Genomic DNA, 16,352 nt, shown 5'->3' with positions numbered 1-16,352 from the left:
AGTATCTGGAGTTTCTCTCCCCTTATAGTTTGTCAGTCTCACCTTACTACAAATAAAACCTGAAGCTGGAATCTTATCTTTTCAGAGACTGTTGTCACATGTGATGGGTTTGTCCAGCGTCTCAGTTGTGGTAAGATGTTGTAATGTCATTCAACTAAAATATTTTACTTTTTTTCTTGAGTAATCAATGTCCTGATGTTTTTCTTCCATTTAGCCTCTGGTGTGATCCATGTGGAATCAGCAACCTTTGGCCGGACAAACAGCAACATTTGCAGTGTTGAACGACCACAAGGACAAACGATTAATACTCAGTGTTCAATGGGTGTTCCTGAAGTCTCTAAACGGTAAGGATCTCTTTCTTTGTGACTTGAGACAGAACAATTATGGGTAGAATTGAGTCTGCTTGCTCTGTTGCTCGATTTCATCGTTCTTGAGATTCAAGAGGTTACTTTATTTGTCCCTAGGGAAATTTGTCTTGGACATAAAGGCTGCCACATAAAAATACAGCAATAGATACAGCCAATTCAAAAAATACAGTGTACAGACACCAAAACAAAAATACAGACACCAAAACAAGTTTATACCGAGCGTTGTGAACCTAACCTATACCAGGTTGGATTTATATGGATCTGTCAACTCTAAACCTACTCTGAAACTCAGTTTGTTCAACTAGCTTCATGCAACAGGCCTCAGATGATGTACTGGTTAATAGACATCTGTCTGCGTTTACTGAGAAGGATGTGTGGCTGCAGAGTATTAAAAGCAGAGCTGAAGTCTAGAAATGGCTGTCTGGTGTAGGCCTTGGGTTTTGCTAAATGGTGTATTCTGGTTAGTATAGCATCCTCAGTGCCCCGATAGTCTTTATAGGCAAACCGATACGGATCTAGCAGTCCCTTTATGTTTGACCTCAGCATCCATGCCATTAGCTTTTCCAGATACTTTCATTATAATGGAAGTCAGGGCTACTGGTCTAATCATTTTCTTGTGGAACAGGTTTTTTGGGAGTAATGATTGCCTTTTCCCAGAGATGTTATTGTGTGAATTAACAGACCTTTGAAAGACAAGGACCCATCTGGTGTAAGTTCCTCTGCAAATGTCTTCAAAAGGAAAGCTGAGACGCCATCAGGGCCTGTTGCCTTATAGTGTTTGTTCTTTTAAAAAGTCTTGTGACTTCCAAGGGACTATTGTCTATCATTGGAACCCAATCATCACTTATGGTATAGTTTAAAAGATAAGTCATGTGAATCAAACCTAATCTAGCAGTTATTCAAATCATTTGCCATAGTATTGTCATCAGTTTTGTGTAATGGTTTCCTAGTGGGAGTCATATTTGTAATGGATTTCATGATGGCCCACAGTTTCTTTGTATTTGCACAAGTCCTTTTCTATGGATTCCTTGCATTGATTTTTAGCTATGTTGAGTTTCAGCTCCCTCTGCGCTTTTTTTTTTTTTTTTAACAGGTTAGTTATGTAGATTTAAGGTTTCCAAGAGTCCAGTCAGGACTGCATCTTTGTCCTTTTAAACAGGTGTGATGGACTGAGCGTGTGTGAGTTAAGCACGCAAGGACTTGCAGCACGAGATCCTTGTGATGGCACCTACAAGTACTACACTACCAACTATATTTGCATCCAAGCAGGTTTGGATTTTGTTTGTCTCTTCCTCCATTTCTTCAACTTTCTGTGCAAGCCTGTAATGGTCTTCCTCTTCCAGAAAAAAGTGTAACTTGTCATGGTGGATACTCTTACTTGACATGTGGTGAGCTATTTTTCCATGTTCAATTTGGAAAATGTAGGTTATCTTGAACTTTTCCACATGTTCATGCAAGATGCATATTTTTGTTTGTTAAATCTCTGTAGAAAGTGGTACGATTCAGATGAATTCTGCACACTATGGACGTACAGATAAATTCACCTGCTCGGAAGGACGTCCATCGAGTGAGCTCCAAAACTCCAACTGCTATTCTCCCAATGCACTGGCTCCTGTGTCGAAAAGGTTTGATGAAAAGAAAGTTTAATACTGTTGTATGTAACTTCTGCTGTACCTTGTCTTTAGTAATGACGAATGTAAGGATCTTTTCTTTTCTTTTTTTTTCTGTAAAGCTGCAATGGCTTGGCAAGTTGTGAGTTGTTTGCGACACAAACAGTCTTTACTGATCCCTGCGTTGGCACGTATAAGTACCTCACAGTCTCCTATTTTTGCCTCCCAACTGCACTCCGTGAGTATCCCTCAACATGTCTACTTCCAATTCACTTTGATCCAGGAAGTGTTTGAGCTAATGGTGAAATATTTAGTTATTTGTCTCCTGTTCACCAGCGACGCACAAACCAGTCACCACCAGACATGCTTTTCAAAAGCATGATCACTTTACACAAGCTCAAGCCTTTTATTTGAAAGACTACTACTCACTTTACTAATGATCTAACATCCTCTGTTTTCTGTAGGTTCAAGTGTGATCTGCGAAAATGCAAATGCTACTCTGAAATGTGGTGTGTATAATGCTACATGAATGTTGCTTAAAGTTGAATTGTTTTTAGAGCAAGTTGATTTTGAAGCTGAATTGTTGTCGTTTTTAGAGCCAGGGACTGTCATTAACGTTCACACTGCTAACTATGGGCGAACTGATCGCAGCACATGTTCTATCAGAAAACCTGCTTCTCAGACTGCCAAAACAGACTGCTACTCCTCAAACTCCCTGGCAATGGTTACTGATGAGTGAGTTTATTCTTTTTATAAATTCAGTTTAAATGCAGTGTTTTTTTTTTTTTCATAGAACCTTGACCGACTTATTTCTCTTATTTCTCCCTTTTTATAGGTGTGAAGGAATCAATAGCTGTGACCTAGTAGCCTCCAATGGTGTCTTCTCAGATCCATGTTTCGGCACATTCAAGTTTCTGTATGTCTCTTACAGCTGTGTAGATGACTAAGTGTTACTGTCTAGTGAAATTGCTGGGGGTTTTTTTGTACAACCTTGTTTTTAGGATTATTCAAGACGCTAGATTGTTAGCTCGCTTCATGATTCGTTTTCTTTCTTGGAGAATACAGTGTCTGGACTTGTGGAATTTAGCTTCAAACCTATTTCAAAGTTGTTTCTTTGCAATAAATGCCTTGGAAGACATTTGTTCTTGTTGGAGTGCTTCCTAGTAGTTTGATCATTTCACAAACCATCACGTACACCAGTTATACTGCAAAGTAAAACAAATGCCAGCAAATATAACTAGCCTAAATATGCTATATTTTATTTTTGCTCTAACTGTTTGTAGTGTGAGGGAAACATTTGGGAAACTGTTCCCATTCAAATTGTACCACTGATCAATTTATAAAAAGCTTGTAACGGAGGCATGACCATCTCTTGAACTAACCATACCCCCCTTAGTCGACTCAACTTTTGTAGCACTTATACATTGAAATTGTTTAATGGTGCAAATGGATAAATGCTGCTTTAGCACAGCTCTAAAGAGAAAGTGGTATTCATTGTTCAGTGATTCAGTTCAATAACTGTAAAGATCTATGAAATTAGTTCAATTCAACTAAAGCAGCTCTGTAGAAAATTGTGATCATTACTTGATCTCTTCCGCAAAATCCGCATCAACATGGTTTTCATAGGACAAAACCCAGAAATGAGTTGGTATCTTAGTACTTTGGGCTCCATTGTCCTGAAGTCATGGGTTGTATGAAATGATGTTTTGGTTAAATGCCTGAAAGTCTTTGGTGAACACGTGCTCAAGATGTTTTCATGTTTTATTTTATGGAATAAATGCATCAGTAATACCCTCCTGTTAAGCTTTTACTTGTCTCAAGAGGCAGTTGTTAAGTGGCTAAATGGGCCTGCAGAGGTTGTTGGGGATATTTAAATGTCATCACACCAAACAAGTAAACTCACCTAGTCGGCTTTAACAGCCTCATTATTTAACTGTGGTATTGCAAATTATTCTAACTCAGCCTTTAAAATACATTTTCCTTAAGTTTGAGTTCAGAAGCTTAATGGTGTATTTTGCTTATGGGCAAGTTTATTTATATAGCACATTTCATACACAATGGTAATTTCAAAGTGCTTTACAGAAAAGGAATTAAGTTCCAATCTTTTTTTTTAAACCCATCTGGAATGGAAGAAATGGAGTCAGATTTGCAATTTTACACTAGACATGCTCATTCTAGTGTCAACTTTCGTGGGAGTGTTTGCGCACAATTCACTGCCTGCCATACAGGTGATACTCAAATTTAGAATATCGTGCAAAAGTTCATTTCAGTAATTAAACTTTAAAAGGTGAAACTAATATATTATTTAGACTCATTACATACAAAGTGAGATTTCAAGCCTTTTGTTATAATTTTAATTATGGCTTACAGCTATGAGAACATCAAATTCAAAATTAGAATATTGTGAAAAGGTTTTCATAGCTGTAAGCCATAATCAATTATTACAAATATTGGCTTGAAATCTCACTTTGCATGTAATGAGTCTGTTTAATATATTAGTTTCACCTTTTAAGTTGAATCAATCAAATAAATGAACTTTTGCACAATATTAATTTTTTGGGTTTCACTTGTATATGGCTTCAGTGCTCCCAATTAGAGTGCAACTTTGTTGTCCGCCAGAGCAGATTTACACGGATCTTCTGCACCCAGAGGGAATGACTACTACAAAATATTTGTTGAGTTATTGTTAAACTACCCTTGAAGACAAATCTTCCTGGTCCCACCAGGATGTAAAGCCCCAAATGCTTAAACCGACAGCCTTAATGAAATCTTCCTACCAATAAATAAAATCTTAGCCAAAAATTAAGAACAAGGATATTTAAAACGGTTATTAAAAGAATAAAAAGATCAGTCGGACGTATTACAGTACTCATTAAGTAAATGCACAGCTAAACGAATGTGTTTTGAGTATGGTTTTAAATGTGACTACTGTTGAAGCACATCTGATCTCTTCTGGAAGCTGATTCCAGTTATGGGGGGCATAATAGCTAAAAGCGGACTCACCGTGCTTTGAGTGAACCCTTGGTATTTCTAGCTAATGTGTTCTGAGTGATCTGTTTATATTCAGTGATTCTGCAATGTATTGAGGTCCAAGGCCATTGAGTGATTCATAAACAAACAATAATACTTTAAAATCAATCCTAAATGTAACTGTAAAGACCCGAGGACTGGTGTAATATGTTCATATTTTCTGGTTCTGCTTAGAATCCTGACAGCAGCGTTCTGTATGAGCTGCAGCTGTCTTATGGTCTTTTTGGGAAGGCCAGTGAGGAGTTCGTTAAAATAGTCCACCCTTCTGGTGATAAAAGCATAAACGAGTTTCTCTAAGTCTTGTCTGGAAACAAAGCATCTAATTAGTGCAATATTTTTGTGATGATAGTATGCTGATTTAATTATTGCTTTGACATGACTACTGAAACTAAGGTATGACTCCAAAATTACACCAAGATTCCTGACTTAATTTTTAGTTTGTTTGACCCCTAGCATCAAGGTATGCGTTCACCTTGAGAACTTTATCTTTGTGTCCAAATGCAATGACTTCATTTTTGTCTTTGATGAAGTTAACAGTTGGATGTGTGCCAAAACTTTCTTCAGTTAAACAATGCATTGGCACAGGGAGTCAATGGGGCTGTAGTCGTTAGGCAATAGGGCAAAGCAGATCTACTCAACTCAACTCAACTCAACTTTATTTATATAGCACTTTCAACACCACAAGTGGAACCAAAGTGCTGTACAGAAGGTATAAAAAATTAAATAAAAACAAAGACATAAAAACAATGCAAACATGACATACACAACTTACAAAGCATTATCAAATGCTAAAGAGAATAGATAAGTTTTAAGCGCACTCTGAAAAACACCCAATGAAGGACAAGTTTTTACAGACAGAGGAAGCTCATTCCAGAGCCTGGGAGCTGCAACAGAGAATGCCCGATCACCTTTACATTTTAAACGGGATCGCGGAACCATGAGAAGCAATTGATCATTTGAGCGCAGAGATCTACTGGATTGACAGCGGCTGATTAAATCAGTAACATACTCTGGTGCTAGGCCATGCAGAGACTTAAAAACATACAGCAACGCTTTGTATTGAACTCTGTATCGTATGGGTAACCAATGTAGTTTAATTAACACCGGAGTAATGTGCTCTCTCTTCTTAGTGCCCGTTAAAAGCCTGGCAGCTGAGTTCTGAACGAGCTGCAAACGGGAGAGAGAGGCCTGACTCACACCCAGATACAACACATTACAATAATCCAAACGAGATGACACAAAGGCATGAACAACCTTCTCCATATCGTCAAAATAAAGGATAGATTTCAATTTAGATATTGATCTAAGATGGAAGAAACTATTCTTAACGACAGCATTGATTTGACGATCGAATTTAAGCTCAGAGTCAAAAATGACACCAAGGTTCCTCACGCTAGACAGTTTTTTCCCGGGAAACAACCCCAGGCAGTCATCATCCACACACCCCTTATTTCCAAATAAAATCATCTCTGTCTTATCCTCGTTTAATTGGAGAAAGTTATTCGCAAGCCAACACTTAACTTCAGCCAAACATGCATGAAGAGACTGAATGGCACAATTATGGCCATATTTCAGTGGTAAATAAATTTGAGAATCATCTGCATACAGATGATACTGAATCCCAAATTTCTCAAAAATCGAACCTAGAGGAAGCATATAAAGGGAAAATAAAATTGGCCCCAGTATAGAGCCCTGTGGAACCCCACACACAAGAGGGGCAACGGAAGAAAAATAATTCCCTAAACTGACTGAAAAAGTCCTATCCTTCAAATAGGAAGAGAACCATTTCAGGGCTAAGCCCTGAATACCAACCTGATCCCTAAGACGATCAATGAGAATGTTATGATCAACTGTATCAAATGCCGCTGTAAGATCTAACAAAAGCAAAACAACACGATTTCCGGAATCAACACCTCGTAGGATATCATTAGAGACCCTCAGAAGAGCAGATTCTGTACTATGACCAGCTCTAAAACCTGACTGGAATCTATCGAAAATGTTATTTCTCATTAAAAAGTCATTAAGTTGTGCATTCACAATTTTTTCCAGTATCTTAGAAATAAAAGGCAATTTTGAAATCGGACGAAAACTACTCATGTCAAAGGGGTCTAAGCCGTTTTTTTTTAAAAGGGGCTCAATAACCGCATGCTTAAAACTAACCGGAACAACACCAGATGACAGACTAGTATTCATAATAGACAGAATACTTGGGCCAATTGAATCAAGTACCTTCTTAAACAGAGAAGAAGGGAGCACATCACCAGGAGACCTGGTGGGCTTCATATGAGCAGTTATATCATTAAGCATAAATCATCTACTTAGCCCTGTCGCCTAACGACTGCAGCCCCATTGACTGATCTTCTGATCTTCATAGCTGGTAATCTTGTGGTAATCTGATCTTCATAGCTGTGGTAAGCAATTTGGTTCTTTCTCATTATTTGGCTCAGTGGGAGCATATACAGGTTGAACAAGAGCGGTGCAAGAATTGAGCCTTGAGGGACTCCACATGTCATTGACGTCCACTCAGACTTATGGTCACCTATACTCCCATAATAACCTTTCCCTTCTAAGTATGACCTGAATCATTTTAGGACCATCCCAAAAAGCCCGACCCAGTTTTCCAGCCTGTCAAGAAGTATGTCGACTGTGTCAAATGCAGCACTGAGGTCGAGTAGTACCAGCATTGATATTTTTCCTGTATACATTTTTAAGCGAATATAATTTATTATCTTAATGAGCTGTGCTGTGATGTGGTCGGAAACCAGATTGAAAATTGTCAAAGTATCCATTTAAGCTTAAGAATTTATTCAGCTGATTGAAAACAACCTTTCCAATGATCTTGCCTATGAAAGGAAAATTTGAGATTGGTCTGTTGCTCAGTATGGTGTTATCCAGATTGCTCTTTTTCAGGAGGGGCTTAACTACTGCAGTTTTTATGGGGACTTTGGAAAAGTCCCAGAAAGAAGTGAGGCGTTTGACCTGTTTAGAAGCAGATCTCCTAGAAGTGGTAAACACATTTTTGAAAAAAAAAGATGTGGGACTGGGAAGTGTGTCAAGGGTTGATGTTTTTAGGTGCTTAACTGTTTCTTCCAAAAAATAATTTTTTGGGGGGGGTTAGTCTTTCAACAATTGCAAAAAGAGTGCGCGTGTTTAAGTTGCTGTTTATAATATTTTTGAAGGTCTGTCTAGCTTTTCCTAGTTCCACATTGAAAGCATGAAGGAAGTCTTTATAGATGTTAAAATGAACTACAAGTTCTGTCTAGCTTTGCCTAGTTCCACATTGAAAGCATGAAGGCTGTCTTTATAGATGTTATAATGAACTACAAGTTTTGTCTTCCGCCACATACGCTCAGTTTTTCTGCATTGTCTTTTCATATTTTGCACTGGTGTTGTGTTTCTCCAAGGTGCTTTTTTCTGCCACTATTCTTCCTGACTTTCACAAGAGCAATATCTTAAATTACACTCTTAACTTTTGAGTTAAAGGAATCAAGGAGAAAATCAGAGTCCGCGGATATGCTTGGTGTTAAAGATATAGCCTTCATAAATAGCACACTAGTGTTCTCATTTAAGCATCTCTTCTTGAGAGACAGATCTAGCTTCAGTAGTAGGAGAGATCAATATATCAAAGAAAATACAGAAACGATCAGACCGTGCCACATCCTTAACAATCGATGAAATTTTTAGACCCTGATCAGTAAATCTAGAGTGTTTCCACGATTGTGTGTGTGGGTCCATGTACATGCTGAGTCAGATCAAAAGTGTTAATGCAGAAATCGATACAGCAAAAACACTTATCTACACTCACCTAAAGGATTATTAGGAACACCATACTAATACTGTGTTTGACCCCTCTTCAGAACTGCCTTAATTCTACGTGGCATTGATTCAACAAGGTGCTGAAAGCATTCTTTAGAAATGTTGGCCCATATTGATAGGATAGCATCTTGCAGTTGATGGAGATTTGTGGGATGCACATCCAGGGCACGAAGCTCCCGTTCCACCACATCCCAAATATGCTCTATTGGGTTGAGATCTGGTGACTGTGGGGGCCATTTTAGTACAGTGAACTCATTGTCATGTTCAAGAAACCAATTTGAAATGAGTCAAGCTTTGTGACATGGTGCATTATCCTGCTGGAAGTAGCCATCAGAGGATGGGTACATGGTGGCCATAAAGGGATGGACATGGTCAGAAACAATGCTCAGGTAGGCCGTGGCATTTAAACGATGCCCAATTGGCACTAAGGGGCCTAAAGTGTGCCAAGAAAACATCCCCCACACCATTATACCACCACCACCAGCCTGCACAGTGGTAACAAGGCATGATGGATCCATGTTCTCATTCTGTTTACGCCAAATTCTGACTCTACCATCTGAATGTCTCAACAGAAATCGAGACTCATCAGACCAGGCAACATTTTTCCAGTCTTCAACTGTCCAATTTTGGTGAGCTCTTGCAAATTGTAGCCTCTTTTTCCTATTTGTAGTGGAGATGAGTGGTACCCGGTGGAGTCTTCTGCTGTTGTAGCCCATCCGCCTCAAGGTTGTGCGTGTTGTGGCTTCACAAATGCTTTGCTGCATACCTCGGTTGTAACGAGTGGTTATTTCAGTCAAAGTTGCTCTTCTATCAGCTTGAATCAGTCGGCCCATTCTCCTCTGACCTCTAGCATCAACAAGGCATTTTCGCCCACAGGACTGCCGCATACTGGATGTTTTTCCCTTTTCACACCATTCTTTGTAAACCCTAGAAATGGTTGTGCGTGAAAATCCCAGTAACTGAGCAGATTGTGAAATACTCAGACCGGCCCGTCTGGCACCAACAACCATGCCACGCTCAAAATTGCTTAAATCACCTTTCTTTCCCATTCTGACATTCAGTTTGGAGTTCAGGAGATTGTCTTGACCAGGACCACACCCCTCAATGCATTGAAGCAACTGCCATGTGATTGGTTGATTAGATAATTGCATTAATGAGAAATTGAGCAGGTGTTCCTAATAATCCTTTAGGTGAGTGTATGTGAATATTAAAATCCACAGCAATAGCAAAACAGTCAAACTCTACCGAGCTGTTATCAACACTTTCATCAAGGTCCTCAACAAAGGCTGGAGAGTATTTTGGAGGCCTGTAAATAATAAGTAGAATGCGTGAAACACCTTTTAACACAATACCCAGATATTCGAATGAAAACTAATCACCAAATGACTTTATCATTGAGGACTGTTGCACTGCAGCTGTCTTCTTGCCACGTTTCATTTAGAAACATAAAATCCAGGTTGTTTGTGGTTAAGTTGTTGACTAGGAGTGATTTATTTTTAAGTGAGCGAATGTTTATAAGTGCTAACTTAACAGTCTAACCTTTTGAGCAGTGGTTGTTGTGGCTGCTTGGTGTTATCTTTGTCCTTGTGGGATGTGTCAACCGGATGTCCATTCAGGTGCTGAATTGCTGTGGTCATTCATACACTGTCCAGGTGTGTGTGTGCCATTCAGGTTGACTGGATTGGCACACACTGCCGAAGGATGATGGAGAGAGAAGTAGATATTGTCCTTTAGCACTCTTGCACCAAGTTTGTTTGGGTGGAGACCATCCTGTTGAAACAGTTGTCTCTGACACCAGAAAAGATTGAAGTTCACTCCTTTTATGTTGCAGGTTAAGCCCAAGTAAAAACCTGTTTGTTCCCCTTGCTGGGAGTGGTCCACGAATGAATGGCTGAACTTCTTCTATGGAAGAACGGTCTTCTAAGTGTTTCAAAAAGTTCATTGAAATTCCCCATGAGGAGTTCTGACTGCTCTTTCCGAATTTCATTCTTTCCCACATGCTTGATAAGTCGATTTGCAGTCTTAGGGAACTTCAGACCATTCTGATGAAACATGTTTACATCAGAAACTGTTGCTTGTGGAAGGCAGCATGTAGCTGTCCTACTACTAATGTTTCTGATTATGGAGTCACCCACTATCAGAGTCCTATGCTCGGCTGCGTTCTGAGCTGAGTGCCGCTGTCTGCTCAATCTTGAGCGGCAGTTAGCATCAGTGTTAGGTACTGGCTGATTTGATCTATGTCTGATCATGTTTGGGGATTCCTCACCTACATTCATCACCTCTGGGGATTCCTCACCCACATTCATTAATACTTCAAATCTGTTCTTAAGACGTATAGGCGATGGTAGGAAACCAGTGTTTGCAATCCTTGTCATAGCCGTATCTGGGGTAGAGGATGTTACTGCAGCAATATGTGATTCTCGTGACAATCTGACAATCTTGCTCCCTGTTTGTTCCATTGATTAGTGTGTTGATCAGTTACGGTTTGTTTCTCTACACAGTATGGCCTGTTGAGGAGCGCTAGATTCATGGGACTCACCGGCTGTATGCTGAGGGCATCCATGACTAAGCTCGGTTGTGTGTTCCGTCTGGTAGTCCCGCAAGTAACTTTGTTTCAAGAACCTCAATGCTTTGTAGAAGTCTGTGGCAGTTTGTGCAGCAAGTAGATTCCAGAAGAGACATCCCTTTTCAGGAGAGTAAGCTGATGGCTGCTGTCCGTGGGAGGCTGTTTGGATAATAAAAATCCCCCCTTTTTGTAGTAATCTTCCAGTCACAAGCTTTGCTAAGCTTTGTCGTTTGATTACTGTGCTGATTTTCTGAAGTTAAAATTAGGAGATAAAATATAAAAGCGGTAGAGTAAAGCACGGAGCAGTAAGCAAGAGAGTCCGAACAGTAGCTAAGCTGGAAGCAGGAGGGTATAGCCTACGATTAGTGTTTTACTTCTGGAGATTGTTTTAGGCTTCAAAATTCATTTGATTCTTAAGATTATCCTGATGAGCAAAACATGCAAGAATCAAAAACTTATCTGGTCACAAACATTTTTAAATAAAAGATTGCAAGTTGCCAGTAGCTTCTGGCTTAGTGCTGACATTGTGAGCTTGGTCATGTGCCCGTTCAATTGTGAATTCTTAAACAACCTGTAAGAATCAAACGTTTGTCACAGAGCTTATTTTCTGCTAGAAGTTTCCATCCCCCAAAGTTGATTAAGAATATACCTTTCGGGCAATTTCAAAGATTACGTAGAATTTGTGACAAAGAGCAATATTTCGAGGACAAAGCTAAGGGTATGGAAAAACGATTTTTAAATAGAGGGTATAAGTTTAAAACTATTCAAAAAAGCTAAGATACGTGCAAAAGATATGACAAGGGAAGATTTGTTAAAGAGAAAAACAAGAGCAGAGAGATCTAACAAAGTCTATTTTGTGACTAAATACAGTACAGTCGCTGAAAAAATTAAAATAATTATTTAAAAAAATTGGGGCATTTTACAAAGTGACAAATTAGTTCATAGCTATTTACCACCCACTCGTGGAAGCTCCTGGTTAGGGGTTAAACCTAAGGCTTGCTTTAAATGCCATCACTGTAATCATTGTGATAATGTTATACAAAATAAAACGTTTCTAGATGTACAGGCAAACAAGATCTATTCTATTAAACATTTTATTGTCAAACTACTCATGCAATTCATAGACTGGAATGTCCTCAATGTAAAGTATTTTACATTAGAAGAACAAATAGACAGTTATTGGATCGATTGGCTGAACATAAATATGCAATGAAGAATATCCTATGGCAAGACATTTTAAATGAATGCATAACAGTAACCCTTCTATCCTGAGAATATTAGGTTTTGATCATGTGAACAGTACAGTACTATCAGGAAATTGAATAGAGAACTTAAACTGAATCAGAGGGAGACATTTTGGATTTATAAATTAAAGGCCAATAAATATCCAGAATTGAACGAAGACTTGGATTTTACTCCTTTCTTTTGATGTCCTTTACTTTTTGTGGTGCTTTTGAAAATGTATTGGTGAATGTTTAATGCTGCAAAGAGATGTTGATCACATGACAACTGTTAACCTATCAGATGTCTTAATAAATGAAACTGCTTGCACCTGTGACTGAGATTGTTGTGTTGCTCTCCCTGAGGAAGGCATGGGCCGAAACGTGTTGGAGAGTTTTTAGAGTTTTTGTATGTAGCCATCTGACAATGAAGGCTTTTTAATTTTAAAGAGTGCCATGGTCATCCTAAAGTTTCCTTTGATGGAAAACTTAAAATAGGGCTGTGCCGGTCAACTTAACCACCGGTGGTGGTACACCAAAACAGCTTTTCGTATGTGAATGATGTTTTATGTGAACATTACCACACGAGTGAAGCACACAGCTTTTTCCCAAATAAATAATAGGTTAGCAATTTAATGTTACATCACAACCATGGAAACATTTGGATTTGTGCTGAATGAGAGAAGTACATTAGCCCATACATTTATAATATAATAGTAACATTTCCCTGTAGGTTTGTGAGATCCAGCCATTGGAAAGATACATGCTCTTTATTGTCTTTATTAGGCTAATTAATCTTATGAAAAATGAAAACTTCCACAAGCACAAATACATTCAACATAAATGGGCAAGTTTGACCAAATCTCAATTGTTTTACCAAATTTAGAGGCTGCCATTATGATCTCACAAAGTCTATGTTCACAAAGTCTAAAGTCATGTTCTTCTATGGACAGACAGCAGCGATTGCATTATTAAACGGTAAATATAAAATAAAACACACACCCAAGTACTTTTTCAGCTGTTATTGCATTTTGTTAATGTCAGTTTTGCATTTGGAGAGGCAGGGTGACAACTTAGATAAGTTTTAGGCTATATTTTTGGAGGGAAACGCTAGTGTTCATGTTCGCATGGGTAGCACTGGCTTTAGCGGCTCTAACTTAACTTTTCCATGTCATTCATCTGATGATGGACGTCTCATGATATTTATTTTAGCACAACTGGGCTGTATTAGGCTATTGATTGATTCCCGTGATCTTGCTTATAAATTCCGCTTCGTGATCACGCAAAGAGGTCTGCGGTCCGTTCAGAATTCCAACCAACATAAAATATAAATAATTACGCTGTGCATGTACAAATGAATGATTTAGGAGGGAAATAGACTGCTCCCATAACGTAGAAAGCAACGACTATATACAGCAATGATCGGTAAATATTCAACCGAAAAATATTCTTCATAAAATTAAACCGGAGAGATAGTTAATGAGTGAATTAACTATGTTCCTAAATACATAAGCACATATATGCATAACCCTAACCCATTTAAATAAATGAATTGTGTGTGTGTGTGTGTGTGTGTCTGTGTGTATGTATATAATATTATATATAGGCTATATATATATATATATATATATAAAATATTATTAAAAATATTATATATTATATACATCAGGTTACCAGTTAGCTAACGTTAGTGAAGTGTTGGTCACGTAAGCTATCGCTGCAATTAACTATTATCTTCCAATAAACATTTACTAAAACGGTCTACATAAAATATAACTACAGACTAGATTCACGAGAGGTCGGCTAATGTGTGTAAAAGTAAAAAAATACAGTAATTTCATTAATTTACCAGCGAGCGTACTTCGGAAGCACTGACAATGAATGGGGTTCAATGGAGAAACTATCAGTGTTTGGAACTATTGGCCGCTCCACGACACGCGTTACTTCCGCATTCCAAAGTTCCTATGGCGGTCTATAGTGTTAGCCTGGATGCCAGCCCGAACCCCACCCACAACATTTTTTGATCGGGAAGTTCGGTCTGGACTCGCTCCATTGAGGAGTAATTATGATCGGTTCAGAAATCGTCGGGCCAATCAAATTGCCAGGGCGGGCTTTATACGATGATGGACAGATGATCTGCAGGGACGTAATCATAGACAGTATAAGAAATGGACAGAGCCATCTCATTGGAACTCAGTTGAGACAGTTGAAGCCCATTTTTAGCGATTTCTGAGCACTTCCGTTCCTGACGCGCAGACTCAAACCGACTCAAACTAAGCTTGATGACGTGAGCAACCTGTCTGACAGACGTTACTCTTCTAGTAGCTGTGCGTGAAAATTGCCAACGTTAATCTTGCAGAGACAGGGAACTTGAGCAAAGAGTTCTTTGGCGTGAGTGAGCAGGAATAAGTATTCCGTTGCTTTTATGGACTCATATGGGCTTCTCCCTTGACGGGACGTCCCCCCGATTGCCTGCGAGCTTCTCCTCCTGTCTGTACGGTAATTTCTGTACAGCGCGACAGAGAGTCGAGTGGTTATGACGCAATCGTTAGCCTATTTTTACTAAAACTGTTTCTACGGGGCCATAATGTAACATAGAAGGTAATGGAGCACTTTATACATTGTCGTGTTTCTTTAGAAATAAATAATGGACAAATGGAGTCTTTAAACGCCTCAGATGTAAAGTTATTCGCTGTCAAAGTGACGCCAAAATGAATGGGAGTCAATGGAAATGCTAACGCAAGTGAAGTTCTGCTACAACATGGCGGCACCCGGCCGGCTTCAACTTCCGGTCGATGGATTACCCCCTTGGACGTAATCCTCACGTTATCAAAGAGCGCTTGGGTTGAACTGGTTTCCCTCAGAGATGACTGCCGCTGGAGAATTGATATGTATAGATTCCGCTATCGCGTCTGTTGTAAAAGAAATCGACAGCGCATTCATTTTAAAAGACGAACATAGAACTGCAATCAAGGCATTTGTCGATCGGAAAGATGTGTTTGCCGTCCTTCCTACGGGATTCAAGAGGTCCTCGCTGCAGCCTGTAGCACGATGACGTAGCTGGATGGTCCAATACGTAGTGGATGGAGGTGTGTTTTGGGGACGTCATAGACGCATGCGCACTAGTCAAGTCAAGTCAACTTCATTTATAGCGCTTTTAACAATGTAGATTGTTTCAAAGCATAGATAAACATATAATTTAAGGTAAATGAGATTGTTTTGGCTTTATAGCGGTTCTTAAATAATGTTTAAGAACCTGTGATAAACGCTGATGGCGTTCATATGCGCATTAAGAATTGATTCTATAGTTAGAGTAGGTGTAGAGAGAGTAGAGAGTTGGTGAACGATCGCACGTGCTTTGATCTTCCAAGAAGAATAAAGTTAAATATAAATGGTCACTTGAGTATGGAAGCTCTTTTCCGCCACAGAATAAAACATTTAGAAATATATAATTGTGACTTTTTCCTCACAATTGCGAGTTTACTTAACGCAGTTCTGACTTTATATCTCACAATTCTGAGAAATAAAGTCAGTTTGCAAGATGTAAAGTCTCAATTGCATGTTATAAAGTCAGAATTGCGTGCTATAAAGTCAGAATTCTGAATTTATAATAGGCCTACATAATTGGGAGTTTACGTCTCCCAATTCTGACATTTTTTCTCATAATTGTGACATAAACTCGCAATTGCGAATTATAAAGTCAAATTCTAAGGGAAAAAATTACTTATTTTTTTAACCTCAG

General features: G+C 38.9%; 1 protein-coding gene across 1 annotated transcript in view; it reads left to right on the top strand.

Annotated features, from left to right (window-relative positions):
• Positions 1-236: 236 nt before the first annotated feature.
• LOC130081766 (uncharacterized) overlaps positions 237-16,352 on the top strand; it is a 37,653-nt gene continuing 21,537 nt past the window's right edge. Inside the window, exons 1-8 of the mRNA XM_056246473.1 lie at positions 237-344; positions 1,528-1,637; positions 1,712-1,756; positions 1,858-1,993; positions 2,101-2,216; positions 2,443-2,487; positions 2,575-2,713; positions 2,814-2,922. Coding sequence (XP_056102448.1) covers positions 319-344; positions 1,528-1,637; positions 1,712-1,756; positions 1,858-1,993; positions 2,101-2,216; positions 2,443-2,487; positions 2,575-2,713; positions 2,814-2,922 — 726 coding nt within the window. The 5' untranslated portion in view covers positions 237-318. The remainder of the gene's footprint in view (positions 345-1,527; positions 1,638-1,711; positions 1,757-1,857; positions 1,994-2,100; positions 2,217-2,442; positions 2,488-2,574; positions 2,714-2,813; positions 2,923-16,352) is intronic.

Source organism: Rhinichthys klamathensis, unplaced genomic scaffold (genome assembly GCF_029890125.1).
Source record: "Rhinichthys klamathensis goyatoka isolate OS25496 unplaced genomic scaffold, OSU_Roscu_1.1 h1tg000040l_1, whole genome shotgun sequence".
Classification (NCBI taxonomy): Eukaryota; Metazoa; Chordata; class Actinopteri; order Cypriniformes; family Leuciscidae; genus Rhinichthys; species Rhinichthys klamathensis.
This window is presented reverse-complemented; position numbering and strand designations above follow the sequence as displayed.